General features: G+C 36.5%; 1 protein-coding gene across 1 annotated transcript; it reads left to right on the top strand.

Moving 5' to 3' along the window:
* Positions 1–21,586: 21,586 nt before the first annotated feature.
* LOC145111866 (putative mitochondrial protein AtMg00820) lies at positions 21,587–21,973 on the top strand. Its single transcript, XM_079048110.1, has one exon. The coding sequence runs from the start codon at positions 21,587–21,589 to the stop codon at positions 21,971–21,973; it is 387 nt and encodes a 128-aa protein (XP_078904236.1).
* The last annotated feature ends 3,514 nt before the right edge of the window (positions 21,974–25,487 follow it).

Below are 25,487 nucleotides of genomic sequence, written 5' to 3' on the forward strand. Positions count from 1 at the left end.
TGACCTTTGTCAATGACTTGTCCATTAGATAAGGGATCATATATTCCTCCATTCTAGATATCATATGGACTGAGACATGGATTATCAATCATTCTCTCTGTCCATTTGTTGTTTCCCGATTTCCGATTCATGATGACTGACTGATTGAACAAATCAAATCAGTCCTGGCTTGGCCAAGCACTCACATGTATCATCTTTAAATCATCGAAGGGCCCACAAATATCGCTTTTATCTCGAAGGTAAAAGGAATGGATAAACTTCGACTCATATGGCTTGTTCTACTACTTGTTGAATCATACACAAAGGCACGTTTTATAACATCGAGTTACCAATGCGTTTTCGTGCAATCAATGTATAACCAACTCATAGTAACAACTCATATCTCTAGGTTTGAAGAATATAATATATTATCGTCTCATGATCACTCGTGATAAAATCCATGAAGTGATTCAAATGAGCGCGGGTTGAATCCAATACTCAGAACTTATGAGCACTCATGAGTGTTGTAACACCACTTTGTCCACCAACTTGGACCTCTACAAACCAACCCATGACAGTCTTGATTCATATCTACTTCCAACATATGACCGACTTTGGATGGTTTGAATAACTTAATCATTCAGGAAGAGCGACTTAGTTATTCTGGAAGTCAAAACATGTAAAGTGAAACACAAGAATAAATGAATCAAATATGGTATCAAACCCTATGAATATAAATAAACACTTTTATTTATCACCATACTGATTACTCATTATTCATTGTTTCGGTTTTATCAACTTTATACTTGAATTTAAAACAATAGTTGTCCCATGCTCCAAGCATGTACACTATTTTTTCTAATCACTTGTCATGCCATACACCAAGTATGCATACTATGTTTGTCTATGATCTTTACTTTGTAAAATAGATGAATTGAACATCACTCCAATGATCCTCTTTTCACAGTCCCAAATCCTTACTGCAAATGCAAGAATTCCAAATTCATGCCATTTACTGAAATCTGTTAGATTCTAAACTTATATGCATTGATCCTCTTAATGATTATGCACGAAGTCAGAAAGACTTGACAACAATCATTACAGAGCATTCCAAAGGAGATCAGCTCCTTGGAAACATCCTTCTTTCATTAAGTTTCCTAATCTTACACAGATTGAATAATTTCTAACTTTGAAACATTTCCATATTCCATTTTGACTATCACTTCTGAACAAGAGTTGCCTCCTTACAGATTATGTCAATATAGTCCTTCCAGAATTAACATTATACTTCCAACTGTCCTTGAGCAACCAATCTTTGGTAAACCTTAGATTGTCCTCGACAATTGCTTAATCATTTTAGTCATATCCAATTCTAGACCTTTTCCCTTCATAATGCCCCAGGCATTTGGAAAATTTTAGAAATGATGAATATAACACATGTAATCGATCCTATATCCGAAGCATATGGGACACGATTCATGATGTCTCACATAAAGACTAAACTAGTCTTTTGCTATAATATTTCCATTTCAATTTGCCAAGTTCTCAAAATTCAGATTATGAAAAGGGATGCCGTAATCATAATCGAATTTTAGAACGCAAATAATGGACCCATATATAGAATTTCCTTATGTTGAGCCATTCCAACATGAAATTCATATATATATCCTTGATTAAATATGATTAAAATCTCAATCTAAGCTTTTAGAATTGAAATGAAGTATAATTTCCTCTCCCTTAATTATAGCAAAACAACTTTTTCAACCCCTGCAACCTCACAAATTGAAACTTTTATTTTCTATAATTAACATTCCTAACTTGCAACCTTTGTCATAATTATCATGCTCCCACTAACATGATGATTATTAGCATAACACTTATGCTCCCACTAGCTTTAACATGTACTCAGAAATCAGTTGACTTTCTTACCAAAGTTCAGATTTCTGATACTAGATTGTTTTGATAAAACTTTATCAAAATCATACACCTCTCTTAGATAGCTCACATGTGTGTCTAAACAATTTTAGAACTATGAAAAGGGATGCCGTAATCATAGTCTCAATTGTTTAGACCTTTGCCACTTCTCACAAGTCCATGTTAGTGTGCCGGTAAACCACACAAGCTCCACTAACGACTTTGAGAATGCAAATATCACAATTGCTATCTAGCTAAAATCTACTTAGTGAAAGTGTTTCCTCACCATCATTTTCATGAATCGGAGAGAAACCTTATGACACTTAGATTTAATAGTGTATGTGTTCTTATCCATGTGAATTTGTCAAAACCATAATCACAAGACAAGGTTAGTGACAAATCCAAACTCATATTGATTAAACTTGTGCAATCTTAAATTCTTGCCATTTGGCAGCTCGGGTGCCTACCATTGCTTCCAAGTAGTTGTGCAACCAATTGAGAACTCTCAGAACTCCTATGCAAAGCCAACTTGAATAGGCACAAAAATTTCAACACGATAGGTTATAAACCTCAAGTCGTGTGCTAGTGAAGGACTTTAGGTTTTATTCTTGATTAAGTCTTGAAACTTTCAAGAGCTTTAAGACTCCCACTGTCCTCTTGACATATAAGACTCCCTTGTCAAATATTCAAGAGATAGTGCAGATTCTTTATCAAGACTAACACTTTACACAATTGGCCTAAGTTGGTCTCTGTTTTATCCAAAACATCACAACTTACCAATTTCAAATGTACAAGAGTAGATAACCTTTTACTCTTACATTTGACTAGTGTTAACAAACCCTCTTTAAGATATGTCACTCAAGTTACAATCTTGGAGTATGACTCTAAGAATTGTTTTGGAACGAAGTATGACTCATCTTTTTGATTTAACCATTTCAACAATTCATGACTCCTCTTCTTAGTCATAAGAATGCACTAAGATGACTTTAGAGGACCAATTGTGATATGGTATCTTAATCATTAAGATGATCATAAACATGATACTAAAGTACTCTCCCATCTTTTCAGATTTGAGAAACTTTTATCTTTCTGCCATACTTTGATTCTTCTTATTCGTTTTGTCTCACATTGAAACTTCTCCAATGATACAGACTTATACTTAAACTTATAAGTATAACCATATTTATTGAACTTAAGTAAATCATGACGAATAGTCTTCTTGATCTTTTGTGGTGGACTTGACCAGTGCACAAGAATGTGTACTCGGTCCCTTAGTCCTTTCCTTATTCACATAAGGAATTAGTCTTAATTTTCCAAGCTGAAAGTTCTCATTCATCATACTATACAACTTGCATGATTCCAAGTTTCGGTCCAATTCAACCTTGGGTGATGAGAATCTTTCCTTATTTGGTAATATTAGACACTACCAAAACCGAAAGAATCAAATCCATTTTTCCAATATTGCTATCAATGGAATCTTATAAGCAACAACTTTTCACAAATGCCATTGTAAGGATACTTAAAATAAATAAAATCAAAACCTTTTTCTTTTATTTTAAAACTTTGCGGAAAAACTTATCCTTACAATCCATATGAAAACCTTGTTGTTATCTATTCCTAAGCAATATAAATATCATAACTCTTAAGTAATAGCCCAAAATTCTGATCACCGAACCATGCGATTGAAATCCATCTTCGCGATCAAAATCAGCATGTACTTAATAGAGTTAGACAATGGACTTTACCTGAAGTAGGCCAAACTTATTGACTTTAACATCCTTAGGTAAATTTGGCAGCTTCGTAACCAATGCCCCTTCCTTTGGCAATAGTTACCTATGGACCCTTGATAATGGGACTATCTCAGACTTCGCCTCTCTCTTTACCATTGGGTCAACCGAGTTGACTATGGCCGATCCCTTTCCATTGGGAAGAGAGAGCTTTACTGGATATCCAATGTCATCATTGTCAATGTCCATAGCGTTTTAGGAAGTTGATCTTAGCAAATAGATAAGATCATTAAGGGTCTTGTCTTAGTCTGTTTCATAGGATTCCCAAAAGAACTCACTATGTGACTTAGAAAGTAGTTGAGCCACCAACTTTCTCAAGACTTTGACACCCAACTCTCCCGGCTTGTCAATATGTGACTACATCTCCAAGATGTGATCACACCTAGACCTTGCCTTGCCAATAGGGCTTGAGTGACCTTAAACTTTTTAGGAACTTGTGGGTTAGGGAGAATAATTGGAGGAGGTGAAAGAAGTATGATATCCATGGGACATCATCTTCATTTAGGAAAGCTTGTTTCAAGAGATTTGGGAAGATCATAAATGTCTAGACCAGACATCTTTTTGGGAGATATTCAAGATAGTTGATTTAAAGTCCTTAATATGACACCCAATATGAAATATTAAGGCTAGGACCCAACAAACTATTTTATAACTTAGAAGAGGGATGCCGTAATCCAAGCTATAAAATATTTGAAGGTAGGTGAATGACGATTCACCAATTTCCACCATGAAAAACGAAATAATTTATTAGGTTTTAATTTGATTTGAAAGTCCTAGATCTTTGAGATTCATTGAACTGTTCAAAGGCATGTTTCAATCTCGAGTGTGCCCTTCAGGTTTTGTGACTGGGATGCCGAGGATCACAAAACAAGGTGTGAATAACCATGAAAATATACTTGGTACCCTTAATATTTACCCCTTAATCAGTGTGCCGGTTAACCACACACGCTCCACCGATACTATGATAAATATTAAGTTACCCTTTGCCTACCTTGTTAAGTCCAGGTTAGTGTGCCGGTTAACCACACACGCTCCACTAACGACTTAAGCAAAGTGCAAAGTGTAATTTCATGGGTTAGCACCAAATTCACATTTTCCTAAGTAACTAAGATTGGGTATTAATAAGAGTTTAGTTACTTAGTATTTATCATTAATACTTTTAATGAAAGGAGAATTATAGTCCTTGTCCTACCCGTTCAGCTAACGACCCTCCACCAGTCAAGGAAGCGGTGGGTGAGAGTGGACACCCATTAAACTGCCATTTTATAGGCAGTAACCTTATACCCCCCTTATAGACCGGCTTCGTGAATGAGGCCTACTAACGGTAAGACTGACTTTACTCTTGTACATATATATAAATATTATTAACTTATAATATTATAAAGTATAAGGGTTGAATTTTAACTTTTAAAATTCTAAGGCTAACTTGGAATTAAAGTATTCATAAGTGAAAACTTTTCAAATTCCAAAACTTGAGGGCAAGTTTTGAAACTATTCAAAACTAATTAATTCCATAACTTATGAGTTTAAAGTAGTTTTAATTAAAAAAAAAAAAAAAAAAAAAAAAACTCTTCAAGTTCCATAACTTGAGGACAAGTTATGGAAGACTTTAAACTAATTAATAATAAAAAAAAATAACTTTTTTTTGTTGTAACTTATGGAACTAATTAAGGTTACACTTTTTTTTTAATTTAATGAAGAGACTCTTGAACCTCCATAACTTGAGGACAAGTTATGGAGTCATAAAACCATTTAATTAGAACTAGACTCTTCATTTTGTAACCTTTGCCAACTTTTATGAGTTTTATGATTCTTAAATGTGACTTTTCATATAACTTGAGGACAAGTTACAAAAACACACTTTGGAATCAACTCTTAGATTAAAATAGATTGAAAACAACTATTTCACACAACTTTTCTATTAATCTAAGAACCTTATAAGAACAAGATAATTCAAATCATCAATCTTCAAGAAATTAGCATGAACATACAAACTAATACAAATCTTGAAATTATGACAATTATCTTAGAAATTGGATTAGCATGAACATTACCACATCAAAAACAAGTTTATAAGTCCAAAAACATCTTGGGGTAATGTTCCTAGTCCAATTCCAGCCAAAACAATCGAATATATGCATCTAACTCGATTTTTCAGCTACTTTTGCAAGTATAACAAGAAAACAAGCCTAGGCTCTGATACCACTGTTGGGTTATGAGCATTCTAACACTCCTAAGTGTACATGCAACCCTAAATACCTTGGATCTATGTTTTCTCTATTATACATACAATTATGAACATCCAAGGTATTATCCTAATCTAGCATACAAAATAATAAATATAACAAGATAGAATACATACCTCTTTGATGTAGAATGTCTTCATGAAGCTTGAGTGCCTAGTGCCCCAAGTGTGACACCTCAAATGGTTCACACAACACCAAATACACTTGGACTAACTTGAGAGAAACTTGAACACTCCTTGAAATCGTCTAGCCCTCACACTCACACATTAGTGCACGATTTCTTGAGCCATGGGATTCTTTTATATGGTGGCTATTAGGGTTACACCATGTAACTCATAACTTTACCCATTCCTTATGCTCCATGGATTTTAACCTCCATGGAGTATCCATGGGTCACCCCATGGACTTAGTCCAACATAAGGAATCTTGGATCACAAGCCCACATATATAAGAATGAATGATTTACACAATCAACCCATATATTTAATTAGTCTCCTTTTGATCACTTAATTAATTCCAAATTAATTCTTGATCAATACTAATTAAATAACCTTATTAATATATTAGAACTTATAATATATTAACCAACCTTAAGTGTTATTTCTCTCATTATAGTCTATCCAAATGCATGATGCCATGCAACCCAAATGGCCCATGTTGGGTCGGGTCAAGTCTTACCAATTATAGTTATAGACTTAGACATTAATCCAACACTTGGACTTCTACAAACCAACCCATGACAGTCTTGATTCATATCTACTTCCAACATATGACCGACTGTGGATGGTTTGAATAACTTAATCATTAAGGAAGAGCGACTTAGTTATTCTGGAAGTCAAAACATGCAAAGTGAAACACAAGAATAAATGAATCGAATATGGTATCAAACCCTATGAATATAAATAAACACTTTTATTTATCACCATACTGATTACTCATTATTCATTGTTTCAGTTTTATCAACTTTATACTTGAATTAAAAACACTAGTTGTCCAATGCTCCAAGCATGTACACTATGTTTTTCTTAAACAATAGCTTTGCCATACACCAAGTATGCACTCTATGTTTGTCTATGATCCTTACTTTGTGAAATAAACCAATGGAACATAATTTCAATGATTCTAATTTCACACTCCCAAATCCTTATCGAAAAATGTGAGAATTTCAAATTCCTATCATTTATCGAAATCTGTTTAGATTTTAAACTTATATGCACTGACCCTCCTGTAATGAATATGTACAAAGTCACAAAGACTTGTCAACAGTCATTATAAGGTATTCCAATGGAGATCAACTCCATGGAAACTAAGTCTCATATTCAAAGTACATTGCTTTGGACATGCTTCTTGCATTAAGTTTTCTAATCTTACACAGATAACTTCCACCTATGGAGACAACTCCATATTCTCATTTTGACTATCACTTCTGAATAAGAGATGCCTCTTTTCAGAATATGTCAATATGGTCCTTCCAAAATTAGCACTATACTTCCAACTGTCCCTGAGCAACCAATCTTTGGTAAACCTCAGATTGTCCTCGACAATTGCTTAATCATTTTAGTCATATCCAATTCTAGACCTTTTCCCTTCTTAATGCCTCTGGGCATTTGGAAAAATTTAGAAATGACAAATATTATAGCACATGCAATCGATCCTGTACCCAAAGCAAATGGTACACGATTCATGATGTCTCACATAAAGACATGATTCTAGACCAGTCTTTTGCTACAATATTTTTATTTGCCATGTTTTCAAAATTTGACTATGAAGAGGGATGTCGTAATCATAATCGAATTTTGAGAACTCAATATATAGAATTTCCTTAAGTTGAACCAATCCAACATGAAATTCATAGATATATTCTTGACTAAAGATGATTAATGTCTCAATCTAAGCCTTTAGAACTGAAATGAAGTATATCCTCTCCCTTAATTATAGCAAAACAACTTTTTCAATCCCTGCAGCCTCACGAATTGAAACTTTTGTTTTCTATAATTAACATTGCTAACTTGCAACACTAACAATAATTATCATGCTCCCACTAACATGATGATTATTAGCATAACACTTATGCTACCACTAGCTTTGACATGTACTCAGAAATCAGCTGGACTTCTAGAAATCAATACTTTATTGACTTTCTTACCAGAGTTCAGATTTCTGATACGAGATGGTTTGATAAAACTTTATCAAAATCATACACCTTTCCTTAGATAGCATGCATGTGTGTCTAAACAATTTTAGAACTATTAAAAGGGATGACGTAATCATAGTCTCAACTGTTTAGACCTTTTGCCATCTGCTTCAAATCTACTTGGTGGAAGTGTTTCCTCACCATCATTTTCATGAATCGGAGAGAAACCTTATGACCCTTAGATTTTATGGTGTATGTGTTCTTATCCATGTGAATCGTGAAAACCATAGTCACAAGACAAGGATAATGACAAATCCAAACTCATATGGACTAAACTTATGCAATCTTAACTTCTTGCCACCTGGCAGTACAGGGTCTGCCATTGCTTCCAAGTTGTTATACAACCAATTGAGAACTTTCAGAACTCCTATGCAAAGCCAACATTAACTGGAATGGGCACAGAATATGTCAACACGATAGGTTATAAACCTCAAGTCGTGTGCTAGTGAAGAACCTCAGGTTTTATTCTTGATTAGTTCTTGAAATTCTTTTTAGGATCTTTAAGACTCCCACTATCCTCTTGACATATAAGACTATCTTGCCAAATATTCAAGAGATAGTGCAGATTCTTTATCAAGACAAACACTGCACACAATTGGCCTTAGTTGGTCTTTGTTTTATCCAAAACATCACAACTTACCAATTTCAAATGTACAAGAGTAGGACACTTTTACTCTTACATTCGGCAAGTGTTTTAAACCTTTCTTTAAGATATGTCACTCAAGTTACAATCTTGGAGTATGACTCTAAGAATTGTTTTGGAACGAAGTATGACTCATCTTCCTGATCTGACCATGTCAACAATTCATGACTCCTCTTCTTAGTCATAAGAATGCACTAAGATGACCTTTAGAGGACTAAATGTGATATGATTTATAAATCATTAAGATGATCACAAACATGATACTAAAGTACTCTCCCATCTTTTCAGATTTGAGAAACTTTTATCTTTTTGCCTAATTTGATTCTTCCCATTCGTTCTGCCATATATTGAGACTTTTCCAATGTTTCAGAATTATACTTAAGCTTGTAAGTATAACCATATTTACTAAACTTTAGTAAATCACATAGTCTTATCGAGCTTTGTGGTGGACATGACCAGTGCACAAGAATGTGTACTCGATCCCTTTAGTCCTTCACTTGACTCACACATCCATGTGAACAAGTAATTAGTCTTGATTTTCCAATGCTTGAAAGTTCTAATTCATCATACTATTCAACTTGCATGATTCCAAGTTTCGGTCCAATTGAAACTTGGGTGATGAGGAACTTTCCTGATTTGGTAAATTTAGACACTACCACAAATGAAAGAATCAAATCCATTTTCCAATATTGCTGTCAGTGGAATCATATAAGCAACAATTTTCCACAAATGCCATTGTAAGGATACTTCAAATAAATAAAATTAAACAATTTTCTTTTATTTTAAAACTTTGCGGAAAAACTTATCCTTACAATCCACATGGAAAATTGTTGTTATCTATTCCTTAGCAATATATCATAACTTCTTAAGCAACTGCTCAAAATTCTGATGCGATCGAAATCCACCTTCGCGATCAGAATTAGCATATACTTCCTTTAAGATTTCTCTCTATTCTTTGATTCTTAAAACATCAACATGTGACCCAGTCACATCATGTAATGAGGATCTCATAATAGAACTTAACAGAGTTAGATAATGGGCTCTACCAGATGTAGAGTTAAACTTATTGACTTTAACATCCTTAGGTAAATTTGGCAGCTTTACAATCAACGCCCCTTCCTTTGGCAAAATAAACATATGGACCTTGCTTGCCATTAGGGTTCATGTCATAGTCTGTATGATAGTAGTCCCAAAGGAACTCACTATGTGACGTAGAAAGTGATTGAACATCCAACTTTCTCAAGACATTGAAACCCAACTCTCCCGACTTGTCAATATGTGACTTCATCTCTAAGATGTGATCACACATAGACCTTGCTTGCCATTAGGGCTTGAGTGACCTTGAACTTGTGGGTTAGGGAGAATAATTGGAGGAGGTGGAGGAAGTAAAGTTCCAAGAGATTTGGGAAGATCATAGATGTCTGAACTCGACATCTTTTGGGAGATATTCAAGATAGTTGATTTAAAGTCCTTACTATAACACCCAATATGAAATATTAAGGCTAGGATCCAACAACCTATTTATAACTGGAAGAGGGATGCCGTAATCTTAGTTATAAAATAGTTGAAGGTAGGTAAATGACGATTTTCCAATTTCCACCATGAAAAATGAAATAATTTAATTAGGTTTTTTACTTGGATTTGAAACTCCTAGATCTTTTGAGATTCATTGAACTTTTCAATGGCATGTTTCAATCTCGAGTGTGCCCTTCAGGTTTTGTGACTGGGATGCCGAGGATCACAAAAAAAGGTGTGAAGTAACCATGCAAATATACTTGGTACCCTTAATATTTACCCCTCAATCGATGTGCCGGTTAACCACACGAGCTCCACCGATACTATGATAAATATTAAGTTACCCTTTGCCTACTTTGTTAAATCCAGGTTAGTGTGCCGGTTAACCACACACGCTCCACTAACGGTTTAAACAAAGTGCAAAGTGTAATTTCATGGATTAGCACCTTATTCACATTTTCCTAAGTAACTAAGATTGGGAATTAATAAAAGGTTTAGTTACTTAGTATTTATCATTAATACTTTTAATGAAGGAAGAATTATAGTCCTTGTCCTACCTGTTCGGCTAACGACCCTCCACCGGTCAAGGAAGCGGTGAGTGAGAGTGGACACTCATTAAACTGCCATTTTATAGGCAGTAACCTGATACCCCCCTTATAGACCGGCTTCGTGAATGAGGCCTACTAATGGTAAGACGACTTGCTCTTATACATATAATATATTAAACTTTTAATATTATAATAGTATAAGGGTGTATTTTAGACATTTAAAATACTTGGTGGTTTAATCTATTAATTAAACTAGACTTTTAATTTAATTAAACTCAAACCATATATTTATGGATTAATAATACTCTTTTAATTAAACGCTTTAATTAACTATTAATAAAGTCCATAAGAGTTAATTTGAACTATTCAACAAAACATCATAATTCCAATTATTAAACTCAAAATTAAAACTATTTAATTAATTGTTTAAGTTATGAACCCAAGAGTTTTAGAATTCAATTCTTTTTTACATAAAAAACTTTTCTCAAATTCCAAAACTTGAGGGCAAGTTTTGTAATTCTTGAAAACCTTTGGATTCCATAACTTATGGAATTAATGGTGTTTTATGATGAAACTTTCCATGTTCCACAACTTAAGAACAAGTTATGGAATTCTTTAAAACATTAACACCAAATTTTGTAACTCCATAAAAACTTTGAATCAAATTTTTTTTTAAAAAAAACTTTCATATCCATAACTTATGGAAGTTTCAAAAACCCTTAAGATCACAACTTTAAAAAAAAAAAACTTTTGAGCTCCAAAATTTTATGACAAAATATGTAACTCCTTAAAACATTTAGATCAAACTTTTAAAACTAATAAAATAATCATATCATTTTATTTTTTACTAAATTTGACCTAATGCAACTCATATAACAAATGATTCAAATTTTACAAATAATTCGTTTTTCACAAAACAAGTAAATATCTTAAAATTTGACAAGTGTCATGTTTTTTTTCCTTTTTTTCCAACTTGAAAATAATTCATTTGCATCAATATAACAGAAAACAACCCATGGCTCTGATACAACTGTTGGGTTTTGAGCATTCTAACACTCCTAAGGTGTACATGCAACCCTATAAACCTTGGATCTATGTTTTCTCTATTATACATGCAAATATTAACTATTCCAAGGTTTCATCCTAACTAGCATATTATGAAACACCTATACTACAAAGTTCTAGTTAGATGACATACCTTTTGATGTAGCTTGATGTCTTCAAGCTTTAAGAGCTTAGCCCTAATAGTGTGGAAGCCTCAAATGGAATCACAAATCACCAAAACACCTTGGAAGAACTTGAGAGAATATGTATGCACACTAAAATCGGCCCAATCTTATTTTCACACACTTGTTCCAATTTTGTGAGCCAAGGACCCCTTTATATATTATGGAGGATTAGGGTTACATCCATGTAAACCCTAATACCCATGACCTTTCATTTACATAGGATCCATGAGTTAAAAGCTCCATGGACCATCCATGAAAGCTTAGCCCAACCTAAATGAATTTGGCCCATTCCATATATATAAGAGTCCATATTTAATTAGTTCTTTTTGATCACTTAATTAATTCTAAATTAATTCTTGAATACTAATTAAATAATATGATTCCATATTAATATATTAGAACTTATATTATATTAATATAAATCATAAATATACTATTCTCAAAAGACTATTCATATAAATTATGTCGGTGAAGTGCAACCCAAATGAACTTGTGCAATCTTAAATTCTTGCCACCTGCAGCACAAGGGCCTGCCATTGCTTCCAAGTTTGTATGCAACCAATTGAGAACTCTCAGAACTCATATGCAAAGCCAACTTTAATTGGAATGGGCACAAAAATAGGAATATGTCAACACGATAGGTTATAAACCTCAAGTCGTGTGCTAGTGATAAACTACAGGTTTTATTCTCGATTAGATCCTTTCAAGATCTTTTAGACTCCAACTGTCCTCTTGACATATAAGAATCTCTTGCCAAGTACCATTCCTTGACAAAACAAATATTCAAGAGATAGTGCGGATTCTTATCAAGACAAACACTTCACACAATTGGCCTTAGTTGGTCTTTGTTTTATCCAAAACATCACAACTTACCAATTTCAAATGTACAAGAGTAGAACAAATTTTACTCTTACATTTGACAAGTGTTATAAACCTTTCTTTAAGGTATGTCACTCAAGTTACAATCTTGGAGTATGACTCTAAGAATTGTTTTGGAGCGAAGTATGACTCATCTTCTTGATTTAACCATTTCAACAATTCATGATTCCTCTTCTTAGCCATAGGAATGCACTAAGATGTCCTTAGAGGACCAATTGTGATATGGTTTCTTAATCATTAAGATGATCACAAGACATGATACTAAAGTACTCTCCCATCTTTTCAGATTTGAGAAACTTTTATCTTTCTTCTTATTCATTCTGCCATACATCGAAACTTTTCCAATGTTTCAGAATTATACTTAAACTTGTAAGTATAACCATATTTACTAAACTTCAGTAAATCATAACGAATAATCTTATCGAACTTTGTAGTGGACTTGAGCAGTGTACAAGAATGTGTACTCGGTCCCTTAGTCCTTCACTTGACTCACATATACATGTGAACAAGGAATTAGTCTTAATCTTACTTACTGATCATCATCGAAGATCCTCTTCACTTTAAACGGATCTCACTTACTAACTCGTGCTTGAATGCAAACCATGTTTCGTATCAGTTTGGTGTTTACTTGATATAACTTGTCATTTACATTTCCTTTACATCTCAACACTTTACATTTCCACAACTAAAAAATCTAACAAATCTAACTTATCATTGTTGAGCTTTCATGATCCTTTGAGATTAACTTATTCCGCAATTATCAACTTGTATTAACGTTTTTTCAAGTGTTTCCCAAAGTTCTTCTCTCAACAATTGGTATCAGAGCCAAAGTGGTTGCTTTTTAAACATAAAATCTGATTTTAAAAGGCCTTCTATACCACTAAAGCTCATATCTTTCAAAACTTTAAAAAACAAAGGAAATGGCACAAGCTTTATTACTTAACGTTTCCAACAGTGTTGGTAGTTCTAACCGACCCCTAATACTTGTTGCAAGCGAGTATCATCACTGGTCTCAAAGAATGGAGAGGTATCTGAAAAGAGTTGGTAGAGATGTATGGAGATCTGTGGAAGAGGGAGCTCATGTTCCCATCCTTACTCTGGTTCAAGCTGATGGTGCTCAAGCTAGACTAGGTGGAGGTCAAGTTGTAATGAATCGCCCCACTAAAGATGATCAGGATAAAATGGAAAGTGATGCAGCTGCTTTTTATGAAATCTCGTGCGGAGTGGCCCTAAACAACTTTGACATCATCATCAACTACAAATCAGCCAAAGAAATATGGGATGCTCTAAAAAACTTGTATGAAGGTTCTGAGCAAGCTCAAGACAAGAATCTCACCACCGCACTCAACGAGTTTAACAAATTCAAAGCCTATCCAGTTGAAAGTCTTGAAGACTCATTCGAAAGATTCAATCTTATCATCACAAAGTTATCAAATGTTGGCACCGTTCGAAGCAATCATGAAACAAACCTTAAGTTTCTCAATGGTTTGGGTAAACATTGGACTACGGCCAAGATGATAGTCGAAGGAGATAGGAAGATTCACACACTATCTCTCTTTAAGTTGTATGGTGAACTTCAGGCACAGGAATCAACCGTGCTAAAAGATTATGCAGACTTCGGAGGTCCACTTGCCCTCATAGCTCAAGCCCCACAAAGCAAAACCACCCAATCATACGAACCTTATCCTCTTTCATATGACAATCCACCACAGTCCTATAAAGCTGATACGAAATATGATGATGAAGAAGAATTTCGAAATGCCATTGCCCTGGTTAAACAAAAATTCAATAGGCTACCACCAACCTCATTTCGTAAAAATATGCAGTTTAACAAACCACCCTTCAACCGTAACTACAATCCGCAGAACAATCATTCTCGATATCCCAGAAATCCTCACCCATCTCCGTAACCACAAAATACTCATCAACCCAAAGAGGCACCGCAGTCCATCAAGATAACTGACTTCGGTACCTCAACTGAGGACATAAATGATTTTATTATTTGTCACAAATGCAACAAAGAAAACCACTTTGCTAAAGACTGCAAAGCTAATGTAGTAAAAGATAAAGCATTGTAGCTTAGAATGGCTCAGGAGATGGAAGAGAAAGAAAAGGAAAGGGAATACGTGACCCAAGTAAAAAGGGATCATCAAGTGTGGTCGTCTGGAGATGAAGATGAAAATCTTAACAAAATCAAGGGGAAAGGAAAAATTTGCATGGTGGCAACTGCTGATGCGGACGGATCAACAAAGCTGGAGAAAAACAACTGCTTCATGGCGAAAGATGGAACTCTAAGCATCATCGAACATGTAAAACTCATGATCCAATCTAATAACTACAACATGCATGATTGTCAACCCTTCTTGGACAAAATTAATGACAGTTGTGATGCCGTCCTATCTGACTATAACAGGGCATTAGATGAGAAGAACATAGCGTCCCAAGAAATATTTCATGTGAGAGGACGACTAGAAGATAAGAGGCTTAAAGCTGCCATGTTAGAGAAGGACTTAGTGTTAGAGAAAAATGCTAGGATGTTGTGTGAAACACAGTTAGGGATAGCCTTGAATCATAGGGATTTAGCCCAAAAGGAAAATGTAAGTTTGAATCTTTTAATCGAAAAGTTGTTTAATGAAAGTGAGGCTATTGAAAATATTGTAAACAATGGGACTACAGATAACACATACAATTGGGGATAGTCCAATGGGTTTGCAACCGCAAAGGACTCATCACCTCGATTTAACAAAGACCGTCGATATGTACCTCCGGATTGAGAGTTTCATTTCCCTGTGCATGACAAAACATTCCCCGAAGACATAAGATGTCACTTCGGTAAACTTCATGGACTGAGTAACAATTGTGTTATTAAGGAAATTCTCCTCGAATCCTCAGACCCACTCCTAGTCACTAACACAAATTGTCCCAATTCTCAGTCATCTTTGGATGTAGATGAATAATTTGTTTTGGAAGGACCAGACTTAGTCAAAAATTGTACATCTTTACCTTCTGTTGAGTGTCCCAAACAAAATTCATCCTTGACTTACTCTGCGGTAGTTCAGTCATCCTTACTGCAGACCACAGTCAAAAGCACAGTGACTATTCAGCCTATCCATCATGAATTACCAATTGAAAATTTTGAGTATGGTCAATGTTCACAAAATCCTGAACTCTCTAGTTCAGATGATTCCAGTCCTCGTTTTTCAAAACAGTCAAAACATTCCAAGAAACCGCAGTTGAACGTTTCAGACTGCGGCTCTCCAAAAACTCTTTAAAATTTGTTTTTCAAAGAACATCTCAAATCTTGAAACAAAAGGCAGGATGATAAATAAAAAAAATCATTTCACACATCCCAAGGTTTCAAAACAAAAGAATTTAGACTAACCCATCAATGAAAAAAATCTTTCGAAAATCACTGCAGTCAGAGACTTAGCCAAAAAGGAGATTTCTGTAACAAAAACTTTTTCAAACTCTTCTGCAGAATCCCAAAAGAAAGTCGCGTATTTTCAAAGGTATATTTTTTAAAATGATTCCCTAAAAGATACAAAATGGAAAGGTCTTTTTCCAACTCCTAAATCTACAAAGTCATCTCAATCACCTCTTAAGTCAAAATCTTGGAGAAATTCACGTGTGAAGACTTTTTCAAGTCCCAAGGTGTCTGCAGTCAAAAGTCATTCGTGGACCGGACAAAAGAATCAGAACACACCCTCCGTACCAATGTGCAAACCTGGTGTCTGGATAAAACCTCTTTCTTCTAGACTTTTTGCTTTGATAACATCGCGTCCAACTCAACCTTGTATCATTCCCAAAGGTTCCAAGTACCCAGGACTAGGTCTAAACTCGAACACAATACCTTTCCCTGTAACCCATGTGCATGCATCAATTCAAAATAATCTATGTTTGTCCCCGGGTTCCAAATTTGTTTGGGTTCCCAAACTAACCCATTAAATTTGTAGGCAATGTGCAAGGAGGAACAAGAAGAGGAGTGGTGAATTGATAGTGCATGCTCCTTACACATGACCGGAAAGTTAGAGTACCTTCACGATTGCAGGCCTATATGTAATGGTGCAGATGTCACATTCGGTAACAATGCAAATGGAATCATCCGAGGTTACAGTGTTCTGACTACGAGCAACTTCTCAATTCAAAAGGTTTCTTATGTTGAAAGTCTCAAGCATAATTTGATCAGTGTGGGTCAATTATGCAAAGTTGGTCATAGAGTTGAATTTGATAATGAATACTGCTACATCATGACAAGTGATAGAAGCACCTGCTTGATCAAATCCAAGTCCAAAGGGACAATGTACCCTTTGGATGTCTCATTGATCATTGGTAAACCGCAGTTGTGCTTTCTGACCAAAGTAGTATCCGAAGTTAGCTGGCTATGGCACCGCAAACTCGCTCATCTTAACTTCTGATATATCACCAACCTGGTGACCGAGGAACTTGTCTGAGGTCTCCCCATCCTAAAGTACAACAATGATACACTTTGCCCATCTTGCAAGTGTGGAAGGCAAACAAAGGGAAGCCATCCACTCATTATCGATTCTTCAATTTCAGAACCATTAGAGCTGCTTCATAGTGATCTCTGCGGTCCATCTACCGTAGCTAGTCTTCATCATAAGAAATATATATTGGTTATATTTGATGAATTCACTCGTTTCACTTGGGTCTTCTTCTTGATATTCAAATCAGAGACACCGCAGGTCCTGATTAACTTCATCAAAGAGATCGATCTCCAAATCAAGTTACCGGTCCGAAGAATCAGAAGTGACAATGGAACTAAGTTCACTAATCACCTCTTGAACAATTTCTTGGTTTCCAAAGGCATCCATCACAATTTTCATCTCGCTACACACCGTAGCAAAATGGAGTTGTAGAGCGAGGAAATCGTACATTGGTTGAAGCAGCTAGATCAATGTTGAACTTTGCCAACCTTCCTCTATACTTCTGGGACGAAGCAGTGGCAACTACATGCTTTGTTCAAAACCGAAGCATCATTTGTAAGCGTCTAAACAAAACTCCATATGAGGGCCTGAACAAGCGTAAACCAAATGTCAGATTCGTTCACATTTTTGGTTGCAAATGTTTTTTGATCAACAACAAGGATCATCTTAACAAATTTGCACCCAAATCCGATGAAGGTATTTTTCTTGGCTACTCCATCAATAAAGTCGCCTACCGAGTTCTCATCAGACAAATAAGACTGATAGTCGAAAGATTCGATGTTAAATTTGATGACTATTATATTCGCGACACTACTCTTTCATCTGAAACCAAATTCATCCTACAAAGTGATATCCCTGCCTCTTGAGGTCCCCTCAACATAGTTGAAGTTAACTTTGATGACCTATTTGATCACATAGAGACGACACACCTGCTAAATGGAAAGAGGCTATGGACAGCGAGATTCAGTCCATGTATGGCAATCAACTTTGGAACTTGGTTGACAATGTACCGGGTCGTAAGACAGTCGGGTGCAAATGGATCTTCAAAAAGAAGACCGGCATGGATGGGAAGGTACATACTTATAAGGTGTGACTGGTTACGATGGGCTTTACTCAAACTCTGGGAGTTGACTATGATGAGACCTTCTCACCAGTAGCGAAGATTAAGTCTATTAGGGTTATGCTAGCCATTGTTGCGTTTCATGACTATGAAATATGGAAAATGGATGTCAAAAACTGCTTTCCTTAATGGGAAGTTGGTTGGGGATGTTTACATGAGTCAGGCAGAGGGTTTTGTCGATGCTAAGTACCCTAATAGAGTGTGTAAGCTTGAGAAATCCATTTATGGATTGAAACAAGTATCTCGCAGATGGAATCTTTGTTTCGATGAGAAAGTCAAAGAGTTTGGCTTTTCAAGAAGTGAGGATGAGTCCTGTGTATATGTCACAGCTAGTGGGAGTATAGTTAGATTTTTGGTACTGTATGTGGATGACATACTACTCATAGGAAATGACATCCCAACCTTGCAGGAGGTGAAATCCTGGCTTGGGAAGTGTTTCGCTATGAAGGACCTTGGAGAAGCTGCCTATATCCTAGGGATAAGGATATTGAGAGATAGGAATAAGAGACTAATTGGACTTAGTCAAAGTACCTACTTGGAAAAAGTGTTGAAGAGGTTCAACATGCATAATTCCAAGAAAGCTGACTTACCGATCCAGAGGAATGCCAAACCGAGTAAAACTCAGAGTCCGAGTACAAAGGTTGAGATAGCAGAGATGAGTCGATTACCATATGCTTCCGATGTTGGATCGATCATGTATGCTATGACTTGTACTCGCCCTGATGTGGCCTTTGATTTGAGCATGGTCAACAGATATCATGGGAATCTGGGAAAGGCTCACTGGACTGTGGTAAAGAACATTCTCAAGTACCTGCGGAGGACTAAGGACTGGGTCCTTACCCTCGGCGGGAGTGATGACTTGAGAGTGGTGGGGTATAGTGACGCTAACTTTCAGACCGACAGGGATAATTTCCGCTCTCAGTCGGGCTGGGTATTTACCCTGAATGGAGGAGTAATAACTTGGAAAAGCTCCAAGAAGGAGACTGTAGCTTATTCAACATGCGAATCAGAGTACATAGCAGCAAGCGAAGCGACGAAGGAGGCGATATGTCTGAAGAACTTCATCGGAGACCGTGGAGTTGTACCAGCTATAAAGGAGCATGTGGAGATTTTCTGTGACAATGATAGTGCGATTGCATTAGCCAAGGAACCAAGGGATCATGGCAGGTCCAGACAGATCGACAGGAAATATCACTTCATAAGACACAAGATAGAAGAAGGACTCCTCCTAGCAAAGAGGGTATCTTCAGATGAGAACCCGACAGATCCCCTCACGAAGGGACTGAGTAGGGTTAAGCATTTACAGCATGCGAGGCGCATTGGGCTGAGCGATGATATTAGTTTTAATGATTAGATAGCTGATTTGAAACTTATCATAGATAAATTGTAATTGACATTTGATGCTTAAATAAAAGGTGTTTTTTTATTTACTAGTATGGTAGTGTCTCATGTCAATTGTTTTACTATTGTTTCATTTTTTCATGTTTTGACTTCCAGAATAATTAGATTATTCAAACCACCCACAGTCGATCATTCTTTGGAAGTAGGTATTGAAGAAAGACTGTCATGAATTTGGCTTGTAGATTGTCAGAAATGGTTAGACATTGTTATGACATTCATGTATGCTCATAGGGTCTGAGTATTGGATTCAACCCACGCTCACTTGTATCACTTCATGGAATTTATCTCGAGTGATCGTGAGACGATAATATCATATAATCTTCAAACCTAGATATATAAGTTGTTGACAATGAATTGGTCGTACACTGATAGAACGAAAACGCATCCGTAACTCGATGTTATAAAACGTGCTGTTGTGTATGGTTCAGTGAATAGTTAGTACAAGCATATACTGTCAAAGCTTATCTGTTCCTTTTAGTCCTTGGAGGATTAAAAGTGATATCTTGGGCCCCTCGATGATTTTGTTTTGACTTATGTGCCGGGCCCGGTCAGAAGTAAATTGATGTGTTCGATTAAGTTCTATGTCAAACGAATCAAAAAACGAGAAACAAACTGCTGGACAATAAGATTGACCTTGTTCCATGTGTTTGTCTGGCTGATATATTGAGAACAGAGGATTATATGATCACTTATCTAAAATGGCACGTCTAAGTTCGACAAAGGTATTTAAGAGCCATGCTTGCTAGTCGGATCCTGAAGTTATACTTACAACAACAGTTATTAGACTTATGCAAGTGGGAGACTGTTTGATAAGGTGTCTAAGTCCATAACTATATTTGGTATGTACTTGACCCGAGACTAGCATGGTCCATTTGGGTTGCACTTCACCGGGACAATTTGAAGGATGGACTTTTGAGCAAAGGATAATTATGATTTATTAATATATTATAAGTTATAATATATTAATATGAAATCATATTATTTAATTAGTATTGATCAAGATTTAATTTGGAATTAATTTTGTGATCAAAAGAGACTAATTAAATATAAGGGGTTGATTTGGTAAATCTTTCATTATTATAAAGTGGGCTTATAATCCATAGTTCATTATGTTGGGCTAAACCCATGTGGTGACCCGTGGATACTCCATGGAGGTTTTAACCCATGGAGCATAAGGGATATGGAAGGTCATTAGGGTTTACATGTTGTAACCCTAGTTTGCCACACTATATAAGAGACCCTAAGGCTACCAAAATTGGCACCTAAGTGAACTTAGAAGAGTGCTAGCCGATTTTGTGAAGCAAGGAATTCTCTCTCTAATTCTTCCATTTGTTGGTGGTGATTTGTGGTTCCATTTGAGGCATTCACATTATTGGTGCTAGGCTCTTAAAGCTTCAAGGTATTGAACTACACTAAAAGGTATGTCATCTAACTAGAATTTTGTAGTATAGATACTCCATTGTATGCTAGTTAGGATGATGCTTTGGAATTTTGAAAGTTTGCATGTATATTAGAGAAAACATCAATCCAAAGAATCTAGGGTTGCATGTACACCATAGGAGTGTTAGAATGCTCAAAACCCATCAAAAAGATCATCCACCGGGTCAAATCATTGGTAATGCATCCACAGGTATACAAACTCGATCTTCGAGTGATCTAACAGACCATTTCCATTACGTAGCCTACATGTCCGCAGTCGAGCCTCGAATAAAAAAAGAAGCACTCATGGAGCCCGACTGGATCACCGCAACGCAAGAAGAACTTGTTGAGTTTGAAAGAAACCAGGTGTGGAAGCTTGTACTGAAGCCTAAAGGCCACTCAATCGTCGGTACTAGATGGGTGTACAAAACCAAGCTTGACGAATCCAGTGCGGTGATAAGAAACAAAGCAAGACCTGTTGCTAAGGGGTACAGTCAACTGGAAGGCGTTGACTACGATGAAACTTATGCCCCTGTAGCACGAATGGAAGCTATACACATCTTCTTAGCATATGTGGCACATAAGAACATCATAGTTCACCAAATGGATGTAAAACGTGCGTTCCTTAATGGTGAACTGAAGGAGGAAGTTTAACTACAACAACCTCCAGGCTTCGAAACTCATGAATTTCCAAAGTATTGCTACAAACTTGAAAAGGCAGTCTACGGTCTCAAACAAGCTCTAAGGGCATTGTATGAGACTCTTTCAGAGTTTCTCATCGTGTCCGGATATAAAAGAGGTGTGATTGATCCCACTTTATTTAGAAGAGCAAATGGAAATAATTTAATGCTCGTCCAAATATATGTGTATGATATCATTTTTGGTTCAACAGACCAGAATATGGTGGATGACTTTGCAAAGCTCATGACAAACAAATTTCAAATGAGCATGAATAGAGAGATCAATTTCTTTCTAGGTCTTCAAGAAAAACAAGTCCCTCAAGGGATTTTCATCCATCAAGAAAAATACACTTCGGGGCTACTGAAGAAATACTCAATGGACAATTGCTCCTAAACCAAAGTTCCAATGGCCTTTGGATATAGGATCTCTGCTGATCCTATCAGAGAGTCAGTGGATCACAAAACTTATCGAGGAATGATTGGGTCATTGATGTACCTAACTACAAGTAGACCAGACATTGTCTTTGCCACAAGCTTATGTGCTCGATACCAAGCCGGCCCTAAAGTATCACATCTGACCGCAGTCAAGCAAATCTTCAGATAACTTAAGGGAAGCAAAGCTCTAGGCCTCTGGTAGCCAGTAGGAAACGACTTCAGCTTACAAGCCTTCACCGATGCGAATCATGCCGGTTGTAGATTAGATCGAAAGAATACCTCCGGTGGCTGCCAATTTCTAGGAGGAAGATTAGTTAGTTGGTCTTCAAGAAAACAAAATTATGTCTTGCTGTCTACAGCAGAAGCAGAATACGTGGCCGTAGCTAGTTGCTATTCTCAAGTTGTTTGGATGAAGACTCAACTGATGGACTACAGGTACAGAATGTTTTGGGTACCAATTTGTTGTGACTCAGAGAGTGCCATTGCGATTTCTCACATTCCAATTCACCACTCAAAGACGAAGCGCATTGAATTGCGGTACCACTTGATCAAAGACCACATACTTAAAGGTAACATCAAACTGATTTTTGTTCCCTGACACAAGGAAATTGCTGATGTTTTCACAAAAGCACTTGATGCCACTAAATTAAATAGCTTTCTAGAAATGTTAGGAATGATGAATCCTGATTCGCAATTCTTTTTGAACTGATAGCTACCACAGTCATTCTCTTGTGAAGAACTTGCTTTCTTTCTTTTCAAAACAAATTATTGAAGCATTCTCTTCACTGTAGTTCTAGAACAATATATTTATCATATGTGCACCGCAATCACATATGATCTATATATTCTTCGGGTCCTTAACTCCTTTTATTTCTAACTGTTTGATCAAGTCAGCTCAAGCTACCGCAGCCATACCGTAGTCATCGTCTTTCACCGCAGTCTCATTAAAGGATTCCACAATTACTTCATAAATCTTTTGATAACATTGTGGGCTATTTAATGATTCTCATTAAATAAAAATTCCTCATAAAAGAGAAAAATTCGTTTTGTAGCATACAACGTTTCAGTTTCTTTCAAAAATCACTTTTCTATGTCATACCGATTTTGGGCTATAAAACAAATAAATCGTTTTTCCATAAAAAAAATCTTTTGAGAAAATATTTTTGTTTATTGTGTCACGTCTCATAGCCCCCAAACTGTCAATTCCGTTTCAACTTCTTTCTTTTTACAACAGATATAACCCCGTCACCACATATTCTCCATCGTATGATCATGGGCCTGACAGTCATTAAATGCCCCGCTCTCCAAGAAAATCTTTTATTTTTCTTTTTAATTTAATTCTCTTTTTCTGTGGCTGATAATGGCTAAAACCCAAGGGTTTTTACCATTAACAGCTGTAAAAAGTTAATTCCAATAAACTTTTGAAATCCAGGAGTATAAAAACCCCCTTTTCCTCCCAAGAAAGCTTTACGCTTTCTGAATCCCTAATCGACGAACAACCTTCATCTTCTTCCCACTTTCACAAAACTGTTTTCCTGCAAGTTCCTCAAAACTTTTTTTAACAATGGTGAAATTCGGTGTTTCCAAGTAGCAATCAAAGGCCTTAGGACCAGCGAAACCAACTGGTGCATACATGATGATCAAAGCTCAATCCCCAACCATTTCTTCAAGCATTTTTAGGGCTGTATTTGAAGATCAACCTCACTACAATGACGCAATCCGTCTCATGATCAAATTCATTCCCTCCCATCCCTTGTTTGGTGCTTTGGATGCATTCAATGATGTTGTTCCACTCCCCACACTATTCAAATGTGCGTTTTCTGCATATCGACCACTCCATAACCTTCAAGAAGTGCACTTGCACTTGATCAATGATTTACTGGTCGTACTTACAACCAACAAGTTTCTGGAAGCCATTAACCTCAGAGTTCCTCCCAACATCCAATTTTTCTCACCAAGCACATCCGACATCATCACCACTTTGTACCAAATGGAGTACCAAAAGAAACTAAAAGGGATTGGCGAATTCAAGAAAAATTAGTTACTGGCGGTGTGGTAGTTCATCTACCACTTTATGATCAGAAGCTTGTCCGGCAGAAAAGATGGCACGGACAATATGGGAATCAAACTTCTCGAGCTCGTATGGAGCATATTCACTGGGAATGCAGTCAACTTCGGTCAAATCTTGTGGGATGATTTCCTACAATACATCCCTAAGGAGACTCCTCGTCAAGATGCTACAGAGCTCACCTTTTCTTGCTTTTGGTCTCTATGCGTTTTAGATCTTCACAAGGACGCGAAGTTAGACATGGGTGATGATTCTACTCTCACCCGCGATTTGAAAAGGTACACCGCTTCCAAAGATCAATCTCTTTTTGGACCTCTTAGGAGACTCCCTGGACACGTCTTGGAGTCTATTAGACTTAATTCTCGTGAAGTCATTGACCACATTGAGGCTAAGGATGTTATTGACCCATACCATTCCTCCCCACCTCATCACATTCAGGTTGTGGTAGTTCCTACCAAAACCCAAGGTCCTTCTAGTACCGCAGCTCCTATTTCCACTTCAGTCCCTCGTACCGAAGAAAATTCTAGTCAACCAAAACCCAAGCGCTGCAAGCAAATCGTTTTATCTAAGAAAGCTCCCTGCAACATAGTCAGAAAGGGTGAAAATCCCTCCAAGAAACACAAATCCAGGACTGTTGAGCCCTCAGATGAAACTCCTCCCTCTCCCTCTGAATCACATGACACCCCTGTCAATGTTGAATAAGAATCTGATCACGACTCTAGTGATCTTTTCAGACGCAAAAGCTGAAACTTACCCATAGTCATAGCCCAATGTGTGACCGGACTCATACCGCAGTCTCTCGAAAGACTCCAGTAGTCCTTGTAGACCCTGCATGCTTATTCGCTTCTACCCTCTCTTCCTACTCAGATACAGAAGGTGTATCTGTTTCAACAGAACATGGAGACAGCACCCCAGTTGGATCCCAAGAGGATCTCATTGGTACAAAACGCCCTAAGGTCTCCAGGGCAGCACACTTACACACTTT

Source organism: Lactuca virosa, chromosome 5 (assembly GCF_052849685.1).
Source record: "Lactuca virosa cultivar CGN04683 chromosome 5, Lactuca_virosa_CGN04683_v6, whole genome shotgun sequence".
NCBI lineage: Eukaryota > Viridiplantae > Streptophyta > Magnoliopsida > Asterales > Asteraceae > Lactuca > Lactuca virosa.